General features: G+C 61.6%; 2 protein-coding genes across 8 annotated transcripts; one reads left to right on the top strand and one right to left on the bottom strand.

The window, feature by feature from the left end:
• The first annotated feature begins 5,878 nt into the window (after positions 1-5,878).
• ZNF414 (zinc finger protein 414) lies at positions 5,879-9,834 on the top strand. The gene is made up of 7 exons (XM_059831893.1): positions 5,879-5,971; positions 6,392-6,487; positions 6,571-6,678; positions 6,925-7,030; positions 7,261-7,796; positions 8,921-9,079; positions 9,394-9,834. Exons 1-7 carry the CDS (start codon positions 5,902-5,904, stop codon positions 9,468-9,470), a joined length of 1,152 nt encoding a protein of 383 aa, XP_059687876.1. The 5' UTR covers positions 5,879-5,901; the 3' UTR covers positions 9,471-9,834.
• Positions 9,835-13,750: 3,916 nt separating this feature from the next.
• Positions 13,751-20,680, bottom strand: LOC104260145 (acidic leucine-rich nuclear phosphoprotein 32 family member B). 7 transcript variants are annotated; one of them, XM_059831756.1, is made up of 7 exons: positions 20,600-20,680; positions 17,812-17,961; positions 17,190-17,312; positions 15,900-16,118; positions 15,471-15,635; positions 14,979-15,030; positions 13,751-14,087 (listed from the first exon to the last, which is right to left on the bottom strand). In XM_059831756.1, the coding sequence occupies exons 1-7, from the start codon at positions 20,651-20,653 to the stop codon at positions 13,999-14,001; spliced, it is 852 nt and encodes a 283-aa protein (XP_059687739.1). In that variant the 5' UTR covers positions 20,654-20,680; the 3' UTR covers positions 13,751-13,998. The 7 variants fall into 7 exon arrangements, with proteins under 7 accessions (XP_059687739.1, XP_059687743.1, XP_059687740.1 ...); XM_059831760.1 differs by having other exon boundaries at positions 13,751-14,075; positions 14,979-15,033; positions 15,459-15,592; positions 15,920-16,118; XM_059831757.1 differs by having other exon boundaries at positions 14,979-15,033; positions 15,471-15,592; positions 15,920-16,118.
• Between the last annotated feature and the right edge of the window lie 337 nt (positions 20,681-21,017).

Here is a 21,017-nt window from a genome sequence, read left to right as displayed (position 1 = left end):
CTCCAAGGGGCTTGGGGTGCTCAGAGGGGCTCCAGCTGCTCTGAGGGTCCTGGAAGGCTCCAAGGGGCTCAGGCTGCTCTTGGAGGCCATGTGTGGTCTGATGGGCTTGGGATGCTCCAAGGACTCCAGGGTGCTCCAAGGAACTTGGGGTGCTCAGAGGGCCCTGGGATGCTCTAAGGAGTCCAGGGTGCTCTGAAGGGTTTGGGGAGCTCCAAAAGGCTTGGGGTGCCCCGGGATGCTCTCAGGGGTCCAGGGCTTCCCAAGGGGCTCAGGATGCTCTTAGGACCCCAGGATGCTCAGAGGGCCCTGGGATGCTCCAAAGGCCCCGGGATGCTCCGAGGGCCATGGGATGCTCTGAGGGCCCCGGGACACTCCGAGGGCCCCGGGATGCTCCGAGGGCCCTGGGATGCTCCAAAGGCCCTGGGACACTCTGAGGACCCTGGGACGCTCCGAGGGCCCCGGCATGCTCCAAAGACCCCGGGGCGCTCCGAGGGCCCCGGGATGCTCCAAAGGCCCCGGGACGCTCCAAAGGCCCCGGAATGCTCCAAAGGCCCTGGGACACTCCAAAGGCCCCGGGATGCTCCGAGAGCCCCGGGACACTCCGAGGGCCCCGGGACGCTCCGAGGGCCCCGGGACGCTCCCGCCGCCCGCAGGCTCTGGGCGCGGAGCGCTCCCGCTGCCGACAGCGGCGGTGCGGAGGGGCGGATGCAGCGAAAACACCCGGAAAAACCATCCGGGGGGCACCGGGGCGGGGCGGGGCCGGGCCGGGCCGCCCCCCCGCGGCCCCCGCCCCCCCTTCCGCACGCTCCTTCCTCCCCCCCCGCGCCCTCCTCCTCCTCCTCCTCCCCCCGCTCTCGCGACAGCTCCGCGCAGAAAATGGCCCCGCGGCCGCGCCGCCGCTGATGCGCGCTCCGGGCGGCGCCGGCCCCGCCGCAGCCCCGGTACGTGCGGGGACGGGCCGGGGGGGCAGCACCGGAGCACCGGGCACCGGGGGGGGACCGGCACCGGGAAGGGAGAGCCGGCCCCGGGGGGGTGTACGGCCCCGAGGGGGTGTACCGGCACCGGCGGTGTACCGGCACCGGGGGGGTGTACCGGCACCGGCGGTGTACCGGCACCGGCGGTGTACCGCCCCCGGGGGGGTGTACCGGCACCGGCGGTGTACCGGCCCCGGGGGGGTGTACCGGCCCCGGCGGTGTACCGGCCCCGGCGGTGTACCGGCCCCGGGGGGGTGTACCGGCCCCGGGGGTGTACCGGCCCCGGGGGGGGTGTACCGGCCCCGGGGGGGTGTACCGGCAGCGGGGCCCGCGGTGCCGGGGCTTTGCAGGGAGCTGGGACGTGCACCGGGGGGCTGCGGGGCGGGGGGGCTCCGGGCAAAGCCGCCCTGCCCGTGGGGAGGCACCAGCCGTGGGGCTGCTGCCCACGGGGAGGGTCCAGGTTACCGGGGCCGCTCCCCGTGGGGCGACTAACCATGGGGGGTGCTAGCCATGGCTGTGTTACGACCCGCAGGGGCTAGTAGCCATGGGTGTATTACCCATGGGGGGCTGCTAGCCACAGAAACCACTAGCCATGGGTGTGCTACCCATGGGGGGCTGTTAGCCACGGGGGTTACAACCTGTGGGGCTAGTAGCACAGGGACAGCTAGCCACGGGAGCCGTTAGCCCCAGGTCTTTGCAGGTGTGGGTGGCCCATGGCAGCACCGGGACCCAGTGCCACCCCTGGCATCGCAGGGCTGCACCCGCCGGGGTCTCCCCGTGCTCTCTCCATCTTCCCGCACGCGTGGGAGCCGCTTTGTTGCTGTCAGGGGCTGGGGGATGCGGGAGCGAGGGGGTCCCACACCTCGGCCATGGTGTCAACTTGAGCGGGGCCAGGGCTGCTCAGTCAGGGGGCAACTTTATCCGGGCTCAGGGAGGAAGGTCCGTCCTCCCCCGATGGCTCCCGAAAGGAAAAAGGGTTTTATTCCCAGCTGAAGAGCTGATGTAGCCCGGTGGATCGGCCGGCCGCAGGCAAGCAGGTAAAGGTGGGCACCAGGATGGTGCAGGGACGTGGGGAAATGGCAGCGCAGCTCTTCCCCATTCGCACGTCACCGGGGTCACCGATGGCTTGGAGCAAGCCGAGGGGTTGGCAGGGACCCCCAGGCTGCGGAGGGCGGCTCTGCGGCGAACGCCAAAAGAAGAGATGTTTCCCAAGGAACCACCGAAGGGCCTCGGCCGAGCTGCCCCCGTGTCTGCCACGGGAACGTGGCATGGTGGCTGCGCGCGAGGCTCAGCGCTCACCTCCTAGGATGCCCGTGCTGCCACCGGCAGCGGCTGTAGCGGGGTTTGGGGTGGGCTCCACGGGGCTCTCCGGGCAGATTGTCTGGGTTGGAAAGCAGGGAGCCTGCCCTCGGAGCGGGGTGGAGGGGTGAAACAGCAAGGCAGTGGCTTTGCTCCAGCCCAAGTTGGGGTTAGGGCACCCAAGCTGCGGTGGACATCGCGAAGCCCGGGGCTGTGAGGCAGGGGCTGCCGGGCGGCAGAGATGCCCGCAGCATCTTCCCCCCCCTCCCCAACTCTTGCAGGGCTGCCTGTGATGTCTGAAGGCACCAGGAGAATTTACAACATGCATTTTAATTTACAACGTGCATTTTAACCCCGTGACTGGTGGCCGGGGCGCGTGCCGGGGTGGGTGGGGGGCTCGCTGCGCTGGCAGGAGCCGTGCTGCTGTCACAGCCTGTGCTTTCTCCCTCCGCGTCGCTCGGCGCTCACCGGCTGAGCGATCACATGAGCGCCTTGTTCGGAGCCTTTGTCTCTCATCTCCTACGCCGAGGAGCTGCGTTTCGGGAAGCCTCTGCAACCTCTGGCCATAGAGCACGCGGAGATGCTCAAATAGGATTATTTGTCCCGTTTATTCTCCCAGGGTGGGTCTGTAAGAGTCTTCTGTGCTTGGCGACATGTATAAACCCCCTGGTTCGTTTGAGGGAGATGAGCTGTATTAATTATTAACTGAAGCAGCACCGAAGGCTGCTCTGGGTGACCGGTAGCTGCAAACCCTCCTGCTCACCCCCATCACTGTCAGCCCCCCAAAAGGCTTTTTCCAGGGTCCCTGTTCACAGCAGGGGCTGCAGCGAGGGAGTTTGGTGCCAGCAGGTTTTCAGGGAGACTGAACCTGCAGCAGGAAAACCCTTCAAAAAGCGACACCGAATTTGTGGTGGCTCCGGGATTGGGGTTTCCAGTGCAGGGTTTGCACCGGCACTTGGGGGAGTGACATCTCTGGTGGCCGCGTGGGGTCAATGGGGATGGGGACGGTGGCAGGTCAGCGGCAGCCAGGTGAGAGCATCGTGCTCAGGGTTGCAGAATGGAGTGTCCTGGAGAATGAAAAGTGTTGGACACCATCCTGCGGGAGGTGACAAATGACAGCAAAATGATACAGGTGCCACCGGCTCCCTGAAAACCAGGGCCTGGGCCAAGCATACGGCGATGCTACGGTGCTGCCGTCATGTCTGCTACCGAAAGCGCACCGATGTTGAACTCCGGCAGTACATTAGCGGGGCCACAAGCCGGGCACAGGCATGCGCAGGCATGCTGGCTGCGACGAGGTGTGCCCGCATCTGTCTGCCTGCTCTCACCGGACCTGCCTGTTAGTATCCACTCAAGAGGCATTTTCCCAACTTTTCCGGTGAAAAATCAGCTTAAAACACCTCTCTGGGGTACCGCCAGCAACCGGGAAATGGAGAGCGACATCAGACAGAGCATCCGACAGGGAGAGGAGAGAGGTTTCAGCACAAACTGTAACTTCCAAAGGGGTTGCTGTGTGTGACCCTGGAGCACTGGGAGCTCTCTGCCCCGGGATCCGACAGCCCTACTGCGATGCTGCCGAGAAAGAATTTCCTGGTTTCTTGAAAAATGGACTTGAAAAAAATTGCCTGTGCTCCTGCTGAGCTCTTGGTGCAGTGGGCATGGACGTCCTGCTCCCTTATGGCCTCATCTGGAGGCCATCAGAGACCATCGGTCCCCAGGGGACCGTCGGCGGGCCCTGGGGACAGGCGGTGGCATCGAGGATTGACCTGGCGTCGGCATCTCCAGCGGGGAAGCGGGAACCTGGGGGCGGTTCGCTACAGCCTTGAGGACTTGCTCTACCAGGAAACGCTCCGGCAGCACCGAAGCTCCGCGGCTTCAGGGATGGCCACCGAAACGTGGCGGTGCCACACGGATGCTGCACAAGGGGCTGAGCAGGAAGAGGCAGCCCTGCCTCGACCCTTTTAATGCTTTCTCCCTCAAGAAAAGATCCCTGAGACATTTTTTCCCAGCAAAGCTGCATGTCCCCCTCCTGATAAAGCTCCATCAAAGCTGCCGTGAACTTTCTGCGCGGTGTTTATCCCGCCCTGGCCGTGCCACTTCGTGCAGATCGAGCAAACCAACCCCTCCAGCCAGGGCTGAATTTCCCTTCCCGGGACACGATCAGCCCCTGGCGCTGCCCCAAACCCCCCGCTCTGGGGCTGACCCCCCCTCCAGCCGGTCCCGGCCTCGGCGCAGGTTGTATCCCGCAGCGCCAGCAGAAGCCTCGAAGCTGAGAAAACAACAACAACAAAAAAAAGCAATGCAACGCCCAAACAAAGCCATAAGCCTGGGGGCAGCCGGAGGAATAATCCTACATGGATTTTCCCCCCCCCTCGCAATTTATTGCTCGCCGGGTTGCAATCCCAGCACCGCCGGTTGCTGCAGTAACAGCCGCTGAGCCCGCCTTTGCCAGGTTAAAGCCCCGCTGTGCGTGGCCGGCCGGGAGCAGGGCTGGATCGGAAAAGCTGGGAAAATGCCTCTTGAGCAGACGGTAACGGGCAGGTCTGGTGAGGGACGGATGTGGGCGATCCCCAGGGACATTTGTGCTGGGAGTCATTGAGCTTTTGGGGAAACACTAACCCTCTAAGCAACTGCAGATGTACATGTTGCAGCCACTCCGCAGCCCCAGCACTGGTTATCATTATTATCATTATTATTATTGTTGTTGTTGTTTTCTTTTTAACTTTGTCGTTAAGACACTATTGAGAAATCTCCCGAAGTGAGGGACTTTTTGGATGTTTTTTGCTGGGAGTTAGTGTTTGGCTTTTGCGTGTCAAAGCCTCACACCGAGGCTCCATGAGGCCAAGCCGATTTCATTTTGGGGACCATCTGATGTATCACGTGTGAAGGAACCATCCCCACACGCCCATCAGCTGGGCATCAGGCCCTGCTACCGACGCTCCTGGTCATGCAATGGGACCTGCTGCTCCTCTCGGCTGGAAAACCCTTCGAAACTGCGGGTAGGGGTGGGTGGGGGGAGCATCCAGCGAGACCCCCAGCCCGGCCGGGAGCAAGAGAGGCTGGAGCAGCTTCTGCAATCCCTGCTTCGGCAGCGCCGGGACTGCAGCGCCCTGCGGGGATCGGGGTCCTGTGGTTTGGGGGGGGGATTTTTGACTATAGATGCTGTGGACCTTACCCCAAAGCAGGAGTCTGGTGACGCGTGGGGCAGGCTGTGCTGGATGGCAGCTGGGGGGGACCTTTTGGGGGGGTTTGTGGACCACCCCTGGGGCGGGAGAAGCAGGAAGGGACAACGACGGCTCTGGCTTCAAAGCCCAGCCACTGCTTCTCACGGCGGGGGGGGGGGCCACACTCAAAGCCCCTGGGGCGAAGCGCTGGCTTTGCAGCGTGTCCCCCCTCCGCAGAGATGCTGCAAAGCTGCTGTGAAGCCGGGACCTCCTGCCAGCTTGGCCCTGGAGGTCCCCGGGCAGGAGGGTCGGTCCCACTGCCACGGGGCACCGAGGCGGAGGCGGCAGTCGACATCGCTCCGTGCCGGGCTTTAACCTCTTGCCCTTGCACTCGGTGTAGCATCGCTGGGAGAAGACGCTGTCGGCGGTGCGTGCCTCGTCCCGTGCCCACCACTGGCCAGGCCATGAAGACGGAGAAGGATGAGGCTGTGCCCACCTTCTCCCTGGGGGGTAAATACGCCGGAGAGGGGGCAGGTGAGTCCCTTGTGCCACGGGGGGGGGTTGGTGAGAGGAGTTGGGGCAGGATGAGGGGGAGAAGCCTTTGCTCCTGTTGCTGTGAGGTCCCTTGGGCTGAATCCCACCCCAGGGGGGTGGCTGGGAGCACCCTGAGGGTGTGCATGGGTGTGCTCGGGTGTGCACGTGGTGTCACCCAGCATGATCAAGACACCAGCATCTTTTTCCAGAGCAAAGAGCCTCCTGTCTCTAACCACCCTGGAGGGCTCCTGCCTCTCCGGCCCCTTCTGAGCCAGACCCCACCAGACACCCCCCAGTTGCCTGCACCCCTGTTCGTAAAGGGTAGGAAGGAGGGCAAAGAGGGACGTGGTTTAGGCAGGGGCTGAGGCTTGGCACTGCCCGCGGGCTGGCACCCGCTGCCTAACAGCCTCTCCCCGGCAGGTTGCAGCGAAGCGGCTCTGCCTGGCGGCCCGGCAGCGGGGAGCGGAGGGACCCCAGCCCAGGACCTGCGGCCGCTGAAGCGCAGACCTGTGCCAGGTGAGGCAAGCCCTAGCCCTGCCCCAGGGAGGTGAGAGGAACGGCCGGGGAGGAACGAGGCCAACGGATCTGTCTCCTTTCAGGGAAGCACTACCAGTGTTCAAGTTACGGCTGCAAACTGGCCTTTCCCAGCATGCAGGAGCTGATGGACCACCTGAAGGTCCACTACAGACCCACGCAGTCCCTTGAGGGTAAGGCCAGGACACCCTGCATGGCTCCAGGGTTCCCTTTTTTGGCTGGGAGGTGGCAAAGCGGGGCTTGAAGCTGGGGCAGCACTGGTGGCGGTGCCTGTACCTCCGGGAGATGCTGCACAGCACCAGATGGGAGTGGGGAGAGCGTGGGAGGTGCTGCAGACCCACTGGTGGGGCTGCCCCCAGCCCCGGGGGGTACAGCGCAGTCGGGGTGTTGCTGAATCTCTGCCCTATTTCTTTGCTCAGGCAAAACCTTCCAGTGCCCCACGCTGGGCTGCCCAGAGACCTTCCCCAGCATGCAGGACCTCATGGCCCACATGAAGGTGCACTACAAGCCAAACCGCTACTTCAAGTGAGTCCCGCTGGTCCCCGTCCCTACCCCGTGCCACCCTGCCATCTCTCTGCAGACACCCCTCACTGCGCGTTCTATCTGGGGGCACCCGGCAGCTCCCAAACAGCCCCGAGCACATGGGCTCCCACCTTTGCAGACCCCCCCATCTCAGCAGCAGAGCCCAGGGCTGGGGTGGGGGGAGTGATGCAGATGGGACCGCCGCCGCTGATGCCGCTTCCCCGGCCCCGCAGGTGTGAGAACTGCATGCTGCGCTTCCGGACGCACCGCTCCCTCTTCAAGCACCTGCACGTCTGCTCCGACAGCGCCAGCAGCCCCGCACCACCCCCCAAAGCCGACAAGCCCATCCTGCCTGCTACCTCTGCCCTGGAGAAGGAGCCCCCGGCCAAGCCACCTGAGGGGCTGCCCAAGCTCCCGAGCGCTATCCGGCCCCCGGAGAAAGAAGCCATCCTCCCCGGCGCGGACACTGCCCCGGTGGCCCCCACCGCGCTCCCCACCAGCCTGCCCGAGCTGCCCGGCTCGCTGGAGGCACTGCCGCTGGTCTCGTCAGCCCCCCACCCCTTCCCGCTGCTGGAGCCCAGCCTTTTCGGGCCATCGTCCTTGACTCGGTTCTCGGGGCCACCCCCCTCCTCGGTGCCGGGGCCGTTCCTGTCCTACGTCCACCCTTCGTCCTACAGCTTGCCCCAGCCCCCGGCGCAGCATCGCCTCCGGCCCTACGTGCCGGGCCACGGCCCCCCCGTCTCCAACGCCGTCTGGAAGAAAAGCCAAGGTGAGCGCGCGGGGCCGTTCGGGCAAACCTTCTTCTGCTCCCGCCTTGACCAGCAGCTCCTGGAGGAGGACCCGCCGTTGGCCAGCTGAGGATCCCTCTCCTCCCGGCCCCGCGCGGGGCCGCCCCGGCCCCCCCCCCCAGCTCCATCCCACCGCCACCCCCCCCTCCATCCCACCCACAGGGATGCTCGATTGGAGAAAGCACCAGCAACCACCAAAAAACAAGCCTCCAAATTTTCCTGGCCCTGCTGCTCCCCGGCGTGCTGGGGGTGCGAGGCGGGGGGGCCGGGCCAGGCCTGCCCCCCGACATCCCCCCCTGCCCAGGGAGGGGAAGACCTAATGCTTGTCTTGCCCCTCGATTCCCTCCGCAGGTGTGAGTGTCAGCCCACTCCTCCCATGCTTTGGCTCAGGAGTGACTCCAGGTTAGTTTGGCACCTACTGGTTGGGGGCTCCGTTCTGTCACTGGGGGGGCGGGGGGCGGCGGGGGGGGCTGCAGGGGATGGGAGAGGCCCCATGGGGTGCCACGATGCTCCCCGGAGAGCAGAGGGGGAGGGCGGGCTCCCTTGTTTTTGGGAGCTGTGTGGAGAGGGGATGCTGCCCAGGTAGGCTCGGAGACGGGGCGGGGGGTCGCTGGCTGCACCCCCCCGGGAACTTCCCAGCGTGTTTCCTGCGGCACCAGCGGGCAGAAGCAGCAGGAGAAGGAGCTGCAGCAGCTGCTTGGGCTCAGAGCCCACCCACCCCCGATCACCCCGGCCCCGCGGCCAAGCTGGAAACCGCTGCCCTTTGCTCCATGGGGTGCGGAGAGGCGATGGACAAAGGGAGGTTGGGGCCAGGGGGCACAGCCTCGCTCCCTGCTCCCAGATTTGGGGTTCCCCTTATGGGGAGGGGACCTCTGTGCATGCGGGGCTCAGAGCCGGGGAGGCTCCTGCCCCCATAGCACCGGCCGATCCGAGCCCGACAGCACCCGGCATGATGCAGCCGGCACCTGGGGCCACCTGCCCAGCACCCTGTGCTGCTGCTTCGCATGGCTCCCACCGGCGGGGGGGGCTCCCAGGCACAGCCCCCCCAGCCGTGGCGGGGGGCTGTGGGCGAGCGCTGTGCTTCCCTCCTTGCCCGTCCTTGCAGGGCACTCCTCCAACAGCCGCATCGTGTGGGAGCACACGCGGGGCCGCTACACCTGCATGCAGTGCCCCTACTCCACCGCCTCGCGGGAGGAGATGACCCTCCACATCGAAGACCACCGCAAGAACCCCCCACCGCCCGGGCGCCTGGACGCAGAGATGGGTACGGCCCGGGGTGGGGGGGCGGCGGGAGGGACCCCAACTGCTGGGATACTTGCGGGGAGCGGGCTCGACCTGCCCCACACGGACAACGCGTACCCCGCTCCCTCTGCCTTGGGGTGGGGGGGGTGACTGGCTGCTGGGGTGGGCACCGGGCTCCAGCTTCTGGCTCCACAGCCTGCAGCGATGCCGCGGGGGGGCCCATGTGCCCTCCCTGCGCCCCCCCGCCAGGCACCAGCCCCTCAGCAGCCTCCCACGGGAGCCGGGGTGTGAGGGGCTTGGCCACAGCGCTGACGGCTGTCTTCCCTCTCCCTCCAGATTTCGGGGTGGGCCTCGCCTCCTTCCACGCCAAGCTGACGCCGGAGATGGAGAACTCCGTGTACTCCCAGCTCTGATGCCCCTGGCTCCCGTGGGACTGCTCCTGCGCCTCCCCATCCCTCCCTTCCCCCAGCCGGGCAGGGGGGCACCGCACAGCCCCATGCCACGGTGCTGGGACAGGGACCCCTTCCTGGGTACCGGGAGCATCCCCCAGCCCCAGCACGGGGTGGCAGGAGGCGGATGTTTTTTTTTTTCTCTTGAATTTCTACCCTCCCTTTTATTTTCGGAAACTCTAAGCACCCAGAACCCTGCATCTCCCTCCCCTAAAGGTTTCGTTGCTTCAGCTCCAGGGGCTCTGGGGGAAGCCCGGTAGGTTGCTCAGGAGTTAGTGGGACTTCTCTGGAATGAGGTCTCAAAATAATAAATGGGAATTGTACAGGAGCAGCAGCCGGGAGAGCCTCTGTCAGTCCCCGCGGCGGCTGGGGGCGATGAGGAAGCGGTGCTGCCCCTACGGCTGTCCCCCACCCAAGGGAGGGGGCAGACAGGGGTGGGATGCAGGGGCTGTGTTCCCAGCAGCGGGGTCCCCGCCTGACTCTGCTCCCAGACTGGCCCTGCCCTGGGCAGGTTTGGGGAGGGGGTGCTCCCCCCCCCCGACCCAACACATCCCAAACCATGAAGGGTTCCTGAGAAGCAGAGTTGGAGCCTCTGCCAGCTGCATCCCAGCACCCAGACTGGGCACCCAAACCAGGGCAGGACCTCAGCCCCCTTCTCCAGCATCCAGCCAGCCTTGGTGCCTGCCCCAACCCCACCACAGGCAGAAGTGCCAGGAGGGCACTCAGCACCAGGCAGCAAGTGGCGAACAGCCCCTGCTCCACCCCAACAGCTCCTCCGTGTCCTGGTCCCCACCACCCCCTCCTGCACCCCCCATGGGAGCTGAGCAGCTGTGTGTTCCCACCCCAGGGCTCCCCGGGTCCCGCGTCGCCTGCGCAGGTGCTCGCCACATCCCAGCGAGGTGAAAAGTTTGTTGCAAACTGGTTTGAGCGAAGGCATGCTGCTGCATGCCAGTAGTAGCCACGCCACCTCACTGGCCGGGCCCCAGCCACCGCCAGAGCAAGAGACGGGGCGCTGGCACCCCACTGCTCCGCACCCCGGGATCGGGTGCTGCCGCCAGCCCCGGGAGGGGGCACATAACTCCAGGGGAATTTTGCCCCCCGGCCCCAGCTCAGCCCTGGCGCCCGCCTGTGGAGCTGCCCCTTTCCCAGACACAGTCACCCCAGAACACAGGTCCTGGGGTGGGGCAGGGGGGGCTTCACCCTCCTGCCTCCCCTGCCCGTTGCCGGCAGCAATCACACAGTCCATCCCTGTGGGTACGCCAAGCAGGGGGGGGCACAGCACAGACCCCCCCAGCGCCTGCAGCTCTGCCCCGTGACAGGGGCTCAGGCTGCCGGCAGCCTGGCCGGGGTGGACGTGCCTTCCTCCGGCTGCAATCCCCGCACACGGGTGAGCAGCGTCGCAGACCGCCACGCTTCGCTCCTGCCTGCAGCCATGTGTTGGGCAGCCTCGCCACCGTGCCCTCCCCAGCCCACCGGTGGGGACTGCGTCCTGGGTGGGGGTCAGCGGCCAGAGGCAGCACCGGCCCCAGACGAGGATGAAGAGAAGCCGGGGGAAGCAGAGAGCCGGCTGGATGGACAGACTGGGCCGGACAGACCAAGCTGCAGCTCCAGTGCTGCTGCCTCCATGCACGGGAGCGAGCGGGAAGGCTCCCTTCTGCAGCGGGGAGGCCTCGCAGCCACGTGTCTGCGGGGAGGCTGTATTCGAAAGGGGGGATGGCAGGGCAAGCAGCAGGGTGCTGTATGGGCAGCACTGGGGTGCAGCAGCCCCCCCGAGCAGGCGGCAGGGAGCAGGGCTGGGAGCGGCCACAGCAGTGCTCTGCCTCCCCGCTCTGGTCCACACAGGGCCTGGGGCTGCCCCCCACCTTCCAGCACGGACCCCCCCACACCTCAGACAGGACGACAGACGCGCTGAAGCGAGAAGCCTGAGGTGAAGCCCCTGGCTGCTGAGACCTGATGGAGCAGCAACTCGTTACAGAGCCAGAGCAGGACCATGCAGCCCCAGGAGGGCGAGGGACCCCCTCCAGCCCCCAGCAAGGGGGAAGCACCGTGGCATCAGGCACAGCTTAGACCCCTCCAGCCCCAGCAGGCACAGGCACCTGCCCTGACCCCCCCCAGCCGAGCCTGCAGTGGGGTTCCCCCTCCCTGTCTTCCGTTCGTACCCAAACACCCAGTTTCCTTCTCCAGGGCAGAACGCAGGTGCCCACCCTAAAACCCAGCAGCGGGACCCTTCCCCATCCTCTCCCTGACCCTGTGAGCCCGGCTGCGGCCACCTCCGAAGGCAGACAGCGTGGCACACCACCATCCCGTGCAGGTCCTGCAGACGCATTCGTGCCAGGACTCAGGATGGTCTGTGCCACTCCACCCCGCACCCAAGCCCCCGCTCCGTCCCCATCCCCACCCCACAAGCAGCCCTGGCATTCCTAAATCAGCCCCACCAGCCGAGCTGCACTTACCGAGCATCCACCCAGCTGGGGCTCAGAACAAAAACCAGGCCATGCTGGGGGCACAGGACAGTCACCGCTCCCAGGAGAGACTCAAGAAAAACTGCCCCAAAACTTCCACCCAGTGCTCCTGCAGGCTGGCTGCAGCTCGGATGTTCCTAGAGCAGAGGCAGCGAAGACAACGTTCAGTGCAATGGATTTTTAAAAACTGAAGTCTTTATTAAAAGTTTTATCCAAATTTTGTAACAAAAGATACAAAAGGGCTGGAGATCCTTATTTCTGGGACTAGTCTGACCAATCAAAACCTGACAGTTACTAGGCTAATATAAAATCCATACAATCTGCTAAAAATGCAGGGAAAAATTAGAAGTAACTGCTGCTCTGAAATTTCTTTTAAAAATTCCTTTAACATTTATAAGTTACTCAGTTTGCATTTTACAGGACTAGTTCTTCTCCAAATGGTTACAGCGACTGTACAATGCAAGAGACAACAGCAAGAACAGAACAAAGCAACAGAAACTCGGATGTGCTGCAACACACACCACTCCTCTGAAGGAACCGCTGCGAGTCTCGCCTCCCAGCGCCGGGTGCCGACGGATTGCCCAGAACAACCAGCAACCAGCGGGAACGCCACAAAGTGCCAGTGCGTCTGCACCCGTGGGGAGCCTCAACAGCAGGAGGAATGGCAGTTACTCCCGCCCCAGCACGGCTCTCCGGCACCCAGCGCTGAGCAGTTACCATCCCTTGGATGCCACAGGGCCAGTTCTCCCCAGAAGCTAACGGATGTGCTGGCTGAACACCTCCAGGCAGAGGAAGGGTGGGCAAGGGGTCAGAAACCCTCTGGCAGAGAGCTACACCTGGCTGAATCCCCCCTTCCTCCTTCCAGCCACCGCAGGGCGGGGGGACACGTGCTCCACAGCACTGCCCGCGCTCCCACCGAGCATAAACACGAGTGGGAAAGAGCTGGATTTGTGATCAATGCACTTCTCTTCATGCTGAAAAGGAAAGAGGAGGAGGATACGTACAGCAGGCTAGTGCTGAGGCGACTGTCCAAAGCTGGTACTGGCTAGCAGAAGGACCCTGAGAATATATAGGCTAACACGGTCTCCCGGGGAACGCCGAGTTAGGTGCATCACAGTGATACTGGTTGAACGTGTTCTGTACAGTGCGAAATGGAGTTTGACAGAAGTGCAGTATCCCTTAACCTGCTATTTCCTATCTCTTCCTAGAGGCAGAGGCTGCTACGGGGTGATGAGAAGCCTCATCAGAGCAAAGACGCTCACAGCCGCAAAAATCAGACTTACTTGGACGTCCGTGTCAAAGTTACTAGGTGGCCACCGGGAAAAATATTCCAGTTTATAAAAAAATAGGAAAGCAAGTGCAGGGCTACTGCAAGGTGCATCGTCAGAGGTACCAGGTCTTGCACGCAGCCAACCCCCCTTCCCCAAGACCCCAGGCACCCCACATCCCCAGCACTAAAGTATCTTCAAGCATCTCCAGAGATCACATCACCATTATTTCTGATCAGAGAGATCTCAGTGATCATTTGCTTTGAGTCCATTTAGATGAACCAGATTTGCACCCACTGCTCAAGATGGCTCAAGCGTCTTCAGAAAGCTGGTCTGAGGGCACGCGGATAGCAAGCATGCCTTCTTTGCTGTCAGGCAGGGTGGCGAGCTGGAGCTCTGGGTCCAGTGTGGCAAGGCTGATTTCAGACACGAAAGATACCCTAGGAGGAAATTTTTTTCTTTTTTTTTCTTTCTTTTTTTTTTTCTTTTTTTTTTTTTTTTTTTTTTTTTTGCAAACTGCTGCACAAACCACAGAACGGAGAAAGCCTTTGGTCATGAGATACTTGTGAGAAAGTGAGCCTTGTATGGAAGATTCCCCTGAATGCCTACAGTATTCTACATCTTAAAAAAATATATTGTGGACGCTGCAGCCATACAAAGGGGGGAGGAGTGGGAGACAGGGATTTACAGTCTCACATAGACACAACGGGGAGGTTAAGACAAGCACAGTCATAGTCTGTAAAACTGATAGGCTCGTTCGGATCAGTCATCCTCATCGTCCTCTTCGTCTTCTGGATCTTCCTCTCCTTCATCCTCTAGATTTCGTTTTCTCTTTTCCCCTCGCGGAAGGTCTGCAAAAAGAGGCGAAGCGTGAAGCTCTGTTCAGTCTTGCGGAACAGCATTTGACCTGTGGCTTCAAGCCGCGTCAGCCACAGCTTGCTGGTGAACAAGCACAGACTAGACTGGCACCATTACGGAGCGGAGATCCACCCTGCCCAGTCTCTCATGGCACCCAGAAAAGCCTGGACTAGCACGAGACATTAACTAGCTTCTACGCCCTCCAAGCATCCCACATTTCAACAGCTGCTTGAAAATGGGCTTTTTTTGTTGCGCACCCCTGAAAACGTAGCATCTGCAGAATCCAGTCACTTCTGACCAAGCTCATACAAGATCATTTGAAGTCACGCCAGCCACTATATTCTGTCAACGTTCATTCAGGTGTTTATAGTTTGTTATAACCAGAGGAGTCTGGACTCAACTCAAGAAGCTCGGGTCTACCCTTCTCTCTACAGCTGAGAGGAGAGAGGAACGTGTCTCCAACAGCTTTTCCTCACACACGCTGCTGACACGAGCTTCTGTGACAGAAGCCCTGCTGCTGCACGGACTATCAGTTCAAGCTACTTACAAACAGTTTTCTAGGCAATTTGCCTCTTTAATATTTGGCAGACTTACCCAGCTTGGCTGGTGTTAGGAGGTACTGAAAGCCGTTTCCCCATCACCCCTGTGTGACCCTGTGGTTATAACCACTATTCAATAGTCAGCTTAGGCACAAGCAACAGCTTCATCGGTGCCCGTAAGCAGAAACGCTGCACTTTGTATCAGGGAAAAGCTGCAGGCAACAACAGCGCTGCACTGTTAGGAAGCACTACAACAACGCTGCACTTGGGAAGCTCTACAAAAACAGCAGATGTGCGAGACTGAGGCAGCTCTGCAAGCACTTAGTTTGTTAGGATTCAACTCACCATCATCAGCTTCATCTTCTTCATCATCCTCACCATCTTCTTCCTCATCTTCCTCCTGGAGTCAAAACAAGACACTTTGTTGCAAGAACCACAATCCCATGAGCAAGGTGCAATTCCACAGTAACATCTTCCTTCACCTGTGCTCCTGCCCTACTCTAGCCTCGGGGTGGCAGGTACAAGTTGAGCAGGGAGGAGCTATTGGTTCCTAAATAGCTTCTTGCATCCCTACGAGGGGGGCTGTACGGCTTTATCACTTGAAGCCATGGAGAGTACCAGGCCGAGCAATAAACAAGTCTGAACTGGCAAACTCTGTGGACCACGAGTCAAAAGGTGCACGGGACAAGCCAGAGCGCATGGCGGCACTCCTCAGGTCTGCCCACAAAGAGGCATCTGTGACATCTGGTCAGATGGGTCACCAGATTAAGGGACAAACGCACCACCAAACATAGCAATGCAGAGCTGCAGATTTATACTGATGACAGAAAGCCTCACCTCATCATCTACTCCGTCCTCCTCCTCTTCACCTTCCAGATCATCATCTTCATCTTCTTCATCATCAATGACTTCTTCATCCAAATCATCTTCCTCATCATCATCATCCTCTTCCTCACCTTCTACCAAAAGGAGAGGGAGGTTAAGTGTTACGGTTCCCAAATACTCGCTACTCCCAGACAATGTGCTCGCACCTCCAACCCCAGTGCTACGCGAGCGATGGGCAGGAAATCATAGAAGCAGCATGCACAGGGAGTGCCAGCAACAAGCCCCGTCAGCTTGCAGCAAGTCTCATTTCTTATGCAGCCTGCCAAAGGAGGGAGTGGGATTACCCAGACAGCCCCTCCTTTAGCAGCAAGCTATATCACCATTTATTTAGCAACATGACCATGCGGAAGGGGAACAGGGGTTGGTCCCCAGCAAGAAAACCAAGAAGAGAAAATCTTCACCTTCCCCATTCTCGTACTCATCTTCCAGTCCATCCCCATCTGCTTCAGGGTCTGAGTCAGGGGCTTCCTGGTCATCAGCATCAAATCCGTCTAGGTAGGTGAGCTGGGGCAGAAGGGTGAACACGCTCTCCCGGTAGTTGATGAGCATTGTCACCTCACAGTTGAAGAGGTCCAGACTATGGAGGTTTGGCAGCTTTTTCTGCAAAGATTAATTCATAAGATTATTTACAAGTTGACAGTGTTTGAAGATCAGGCAGCCATCAGAGGACAGCTGGTTTGCTACACAGATCTAGTACAGAAGCGTCTCTGCATGCATTATTTGCACCACGTGCTCCTCAGATGAAGAGAAGTTATTGCTCTTGCTAACAGTAGGCAAAGAAGATTTCTTTTCAGCTCCTCTGTCCTAGTTTCCCCTCCTTGGAGCCAGCTCCCTGTGAAACCATTTGCAAACCTTACTCCCTTCTGACTGGGGCGGATAACAAGCACAGAAAGCCCAGCTCCCCCAGCTGAAGGAATCACTGAGCTGGACTCATCCTGCCCAAAACATCGGGCAAAACACCCGAGAGCACAACACGGGGAGGCCAAAGCACAGTGCCTGCAGACTGCGCCTGTGTGCCTTTCAGCACAGCCACAGCAGCTCTCCCGCTCAGGCCACCGCACCGTGCACCAGGTCAAGCGAAGGAGCGGTAAAACAGTTTCAAGCTCTTTCTGGAGGGGATGGAGGGACCAAAGGCAACAGCTAACGAGGCAAGTGCCCCAGATCAGACCTTCCAGCCACAGAGTCGGGATCCCAAGGCAAAAGCCTTCTTTGGGGCAGTTCAGATGCAACGGGAACCCGCTGCAATGCATGCTGTGACAGCACCCAGGGCGAGACGGTCCCAGCCCAGCACAACAGCGCCTTTGGACTGATGCAATGGACACCCTCACTGGTGTCCAAGCAACTCATCTCCATGACACCCCAGGTGCCACCTACCTCAAACTGCATCCGACCCATTAACGGTCCTTTCTCAGATGGACACTGAGCACTGCATCCACAGTTTTACTCATCCAGCCCAATTTCATGCTTCTTTTAGCAACTGGCTGCTGGTTTTCCAGACAGAGGAGCCATTAACTATTAGCCCAGCCTCAAATTGGACCCACTCATCTGTTCCCATCAGAACCACGAAGTGCTGTTGGAACAGTTACCAAGACGTTGGACTTCTGCTGCACAGACACGCTCCCCAAAGGAAACAACGTCATCCCTTAGATTCCAGCACAGCCTTCCACTCACCAAGGGCTCCAGGGTATTGATGTCTTTGATCTTGTTGCCACTTAGATTCAAGTGTGTCAGGTTAGGAGTTCTTTCTGCTAGAACTTCAAGGCCACCAGAAATCCTGTTATCACTCAGCTCCAGCTGCCAGGAGGGAAGATCACATGGTCACAAAGTGTCTTGGCTTGCAACATGGGGAATAAAATTGCCCTGAAAACCAGACTACAGTGGGCACCCAAGTTCCAGGCCCTGTTCGTTAGACCACGCCATAGAGCAGCAGTTCAAGTTTTCACTTGAAACCCCTTCCTCGCGGTAACACAGCACTCCCTGCCACCTCCATACTGCAGGACACGGGGGTACATGCTCTAAAACCCAAAATATTTACGATGTTACTGAAGCTTCTGACAGTAGCACAACAGCAAAAGCGAGAGAGAAAGGATGCTAAACATATGAGCTCAAAAGCATTTTGTTGCATACTAAAAAACCACCTCTCTCGCTTGCTCAGGTTGTAGGCTGCAGAGGAAAAAGCAGAATCAAATGGCCTTTTTCTGGCAAATGCAGGAAAAGCAACTGTCACCAGGGATAGGGCAGCAAAAGCCTCAGAGCAAGGACTGCTGGAGATGGGACCACAGGTCTGACTCACCTTCCGGAGTTTATTAAGTTTGGGGAGATTGGAGACAGACAGCAAGTTGATGTTGATCATGCTGAGGAACTCCAGGTTCTCGAAATCTGAAGAGAGACCAACGATCTTCCCATCGTCCGAACGGCAGTTATCAAGAACCAGCTCCTTCACCTGCCAACAGAGACACCCAGCAGCTGTCATCACACCCGGCTAAGTCTCACCTCAAGTCTGCCACGCTAACATCAGGCAGAGTGACCGACACTTCAAAGCAGGTGTGGCTGAAGGTCCTCCTTACTCACATTAAGGGACACGCAAGATCTTAAGAGACAAATAACTTTTGCGAGAGCGCAAGGTGAGACTCCCTCACGCTGGTTAGGACTTCACCCTTCAAGCACGAGCCATGCAACATGCGACCGCTGCACCACCCCACACCCTGTGGCTCCAACCGAGGTCCACCTTCTCCACTAAAAAGCATTGAGGGGTTGAACCATGAGGTTGCATCAAAACATTTCATGCACAAGGCATCAAAAAGCTTTCAGAGTCACACTTCAGGCTTCACTAACAAAAGGCCAAACAAGGTCATCTGGTTTTGTCCCCTTCAACTTTCTCCCCCACGTCACTGGGGTGCTAGAAATCCTGCCTCCAGAGGATTCGTTTCCCTGTGACAGTCTCCACGCAGAGGTCACACATCTGCCTAGGCAGCTCTCTAAGCAGACGAGCTCAGCCTCAGGCTTGTAGTGCAGGACCACTGATGGCATCTAATATTTTGCCCAGCACAGACTACACGCACAGGAGCCATCGCTACCCGATAATTCAGCATAGAAATCAACCCCCCTGTGGCATCAGGAGCATGAAGCACCAGCACAGAACTGCTCCCCCCTTAAACAGCCGGAGGGTAAACATAGCTGGCATCCCCCTCTCCCCCAAAGCACAGGTGAGTGCTCAAGCCCCAGCTCTCACAGGCCACTTCCAAAACTTGCTTTTACCCCACACATTCTTCACAGCAAGATGCAAAAATCAGCCTTGGCCAGATGGCTCGTGATGCTCTCCAAATTCCTCCTTCACAGCGCTCCCATTTTACCTCTATTGCTCAGATCAGCCGCCTGAGTTAGAGAGTCATTTTAAAATCACTTTGCCTTACAGGCAGCAGAGTTTCAGGGCTGCCATGCCATTTTCGTGGTACAAACTCCGAACGAATTAATGCATAAAAACTCCAGAAGTGGCATCGCTGGTCAGGGCTCCGAGTTGAGCAGCAAACAGGCTCAGCCAGGAGTTTTGTAGCAGAGCTTGTTTTGCTCCCAACACCCCAGACAAGCCTCCAACTAAACCGAGACTCTGTTACCACGGTGGCTGTAAAGGTGGCCAAATCCAGCCCTCCGCCGCTGTCGCTTTGTTGGTGCGGGCGCAGAGGTGAGCCTGAATGTTATCGGGTTATGAACTAACCTGGCCGAGACCAGCTTTAACCCAGACCGGACCCGGGCCCTGGATCGCAGAGCAAGCGCTGCAGCAGGCCGAAGGAGCCAGGACGGCTTCTCCCAGCAGCAACGCTGGCTCACGCTGGCTTTGGTGCCAGGGCACGCACGCTCTGACCCTGCTCGCCTCCGCGGCCTGCCAGTCGCTCAAATTCCTGGTGTCAAATTAGAGGAGACCCGCAGCTCGCAGCCTCAGAGGGACGCTTCTACTCCTCAAATTGTTCTCGTCCTGCAAACCCCTTTGCCAACCACAAAGCATCTTTAATCTCTACCAAAAGCTCCACTTACAGCCCGTTTTCCTCATGCTTGATTTTAGAGCTGCCACGACACGGCAGACTGTCCCCAAGCCGAGTGACAGCCAACAGCTATCTCACTGCAAGGCGGCGAGCGGGGCTGCCGGCCCGGCCCAGATAAGGGGCGGCCGCCTTCCCGAAACCCAGCCGGCTCCGGGAGCGCAGGCCTGAAGGACGAAGCGAAACGCTTCGGGAGGCTGCGAGGCCCCGGGCCTGGCCCCATGGCTGCCAGCTGAGGGGAGCGGGCGGCTCCGCTTCCCCCGCCGGGCGGGACGTTCTCGCCGGGAGGCGGCAAGCTGAGGGGAGGCGGCAGCGGGGCGGGCAGCGGCGGGGCCCGGGGGGCGAGGGCGGCTCGGCTGCCACCTCAGCCCCTTCCCCAGGCGAGGGGGAAGCGCAGCTCGGCTCTTCGTGCCCGCGCCCCGGCACCCAGCTCCCCCCCGGGCCTGCGGGGGAGGCCCCGCTCGGGCCTCGCACCGCCGCTGCCCGCCGGGACAGCCGGCGCCCGCCCGGCGCTGAGGCGGCTCTAACAGCGCGGCCCCCGGGGCGCGGGGAGGGGGGGGAGACCCGGGCCCGGCCCGTCGCCCCCGGCCCGAGCGCGCCCCGCGGGAAACCCGGGCCCCGGCGGGGCGGGCCGGGGCAGGCCCGGGCGGCCGCTAACATGGCCGAGCCGCCATGGCTGCGCGGGGCCGCACCGGCCTTGCTCGGCCGCCGCGGCGCGGCAGGAGCCGGCCCGGCCCGGCCGCCCCCCCGCCGCCGCCCAGCGCCCCCCCCCCCGCTGCGGGACGGGGCCGGGTCGGGACCGGCCGCCGCCCCGGGCCGGGCCGGGGCCCGCCACGCACGTGCGCGCCGCCATGCCGCGGGGGCGGGGGGGGGCGGAAGGGCTCTCCGCCGCCGCGCTCCGCACCCCCCCAACCGCCACCCCCCCTCCGCACCCCTCCTCGCCGTGCGGGACCCCCGCGGGCCGTCGTCCCCCCCTCCCCACCCCCCCCAGCACGTGCCCGCCCGGTCCCCCCGCCCCCGCCACGCGCCCCAGGGCCGCGGTACCTCGCCCGGCTTCTTGTTGCGCAGCTCCAGCGTCAACCGCTTCTTCATCTCCATCCTCCCGCCGCCCCGAGCCGAGCCCGCCGCGCCGCCCCAAGCTCCCCGCGCCGCTCCGCTCCGCGCCCGCCGCCCCGCCCCGCCCCGCGCCCGCCGCCTCCCGCCCGAGCCCGCGCGCGCCGCCGCCGCCTCGGCAGAGGAAGGCGCCAACGGCAACAAAGGCGGCGCGCGCCGCGACCCCTGCCGGCCGCGCGCCGCGCCGCGCCGCGCCCCCCGCACGGCAGCGCCCCCTGCCGGCCCCGCCCCGCCCCGCGGCGCTCGGCAGCGCTGAGCCGCGTCAGGCCGCGCTCTGGGGGGGCCCGCGCGCGCAGCCCCCGGCCCCGGTGCCACGTTCCCATCCCCAGGTACCACAATCCCATCCCCA

The sequence above is a fragment of the Gavia stellata genome, chromosome 32 (assembly GCF_030936135.1).
Source record: "Gavia stellata isolate bGavSte3 chromosome 32, bGavSte3.hap2, whole genome shotgun sequence".
NCBI lineage: Eukaryota > Metazoa > Chordata > Aves > Gaviiformes > Gaviidae > Gavia > Gavia stellata.
The sequence above is the reverse complement of the archived record's forward strand: the minus strand, read 5'-3'. Positions and strand labels throughout refer to the sequence as shown.

Coding starts and splice junctions, on each gene's coding strand:
- ZNF414 (XM_059831893.1), top strand. CDS start 5,902: ATGAAGACGGAGAAGGATGAGGCTGTGCCCACCTTCTCCCTGGGGGGT. Junction 5,972..6,391: donor ATACGCCGGAGAGGGGGCAG/GTGAGTCCCTTG, acceptor TCTCCCCGGCAG/GTTGCAGCGAAGCGGCTCTG. Junction 6,488..6,570: donor GAAGCGCAGACCTGTGCCAG/GTGAGGCAAGCC, acceptor GTCTCCTTTCAG/GGAAGCACTACCAGTGTTCA.
- LOC104260145 (XM_059831756.1), bottom strand. CDS start 20,653: ATGGAGATGAAGAAGCGGTTGACGCTGGAGCTGCGCAACAAGAAGCCG. Junction 15,636..15,899: donor GTGAAGATTTTCTCTTCTTG/GTTTTCTTGCTG, acceptor GGGAGTAGCGAG/TATTTGGGAACCGTAACACT. Junction 15,031..15,470: donor AGGACGGAGTAGATGATGAG/GTGAGGCTTTCT, acceptor TGACTCCAGGAG/GAAGATGAGGAAGAAGATGG.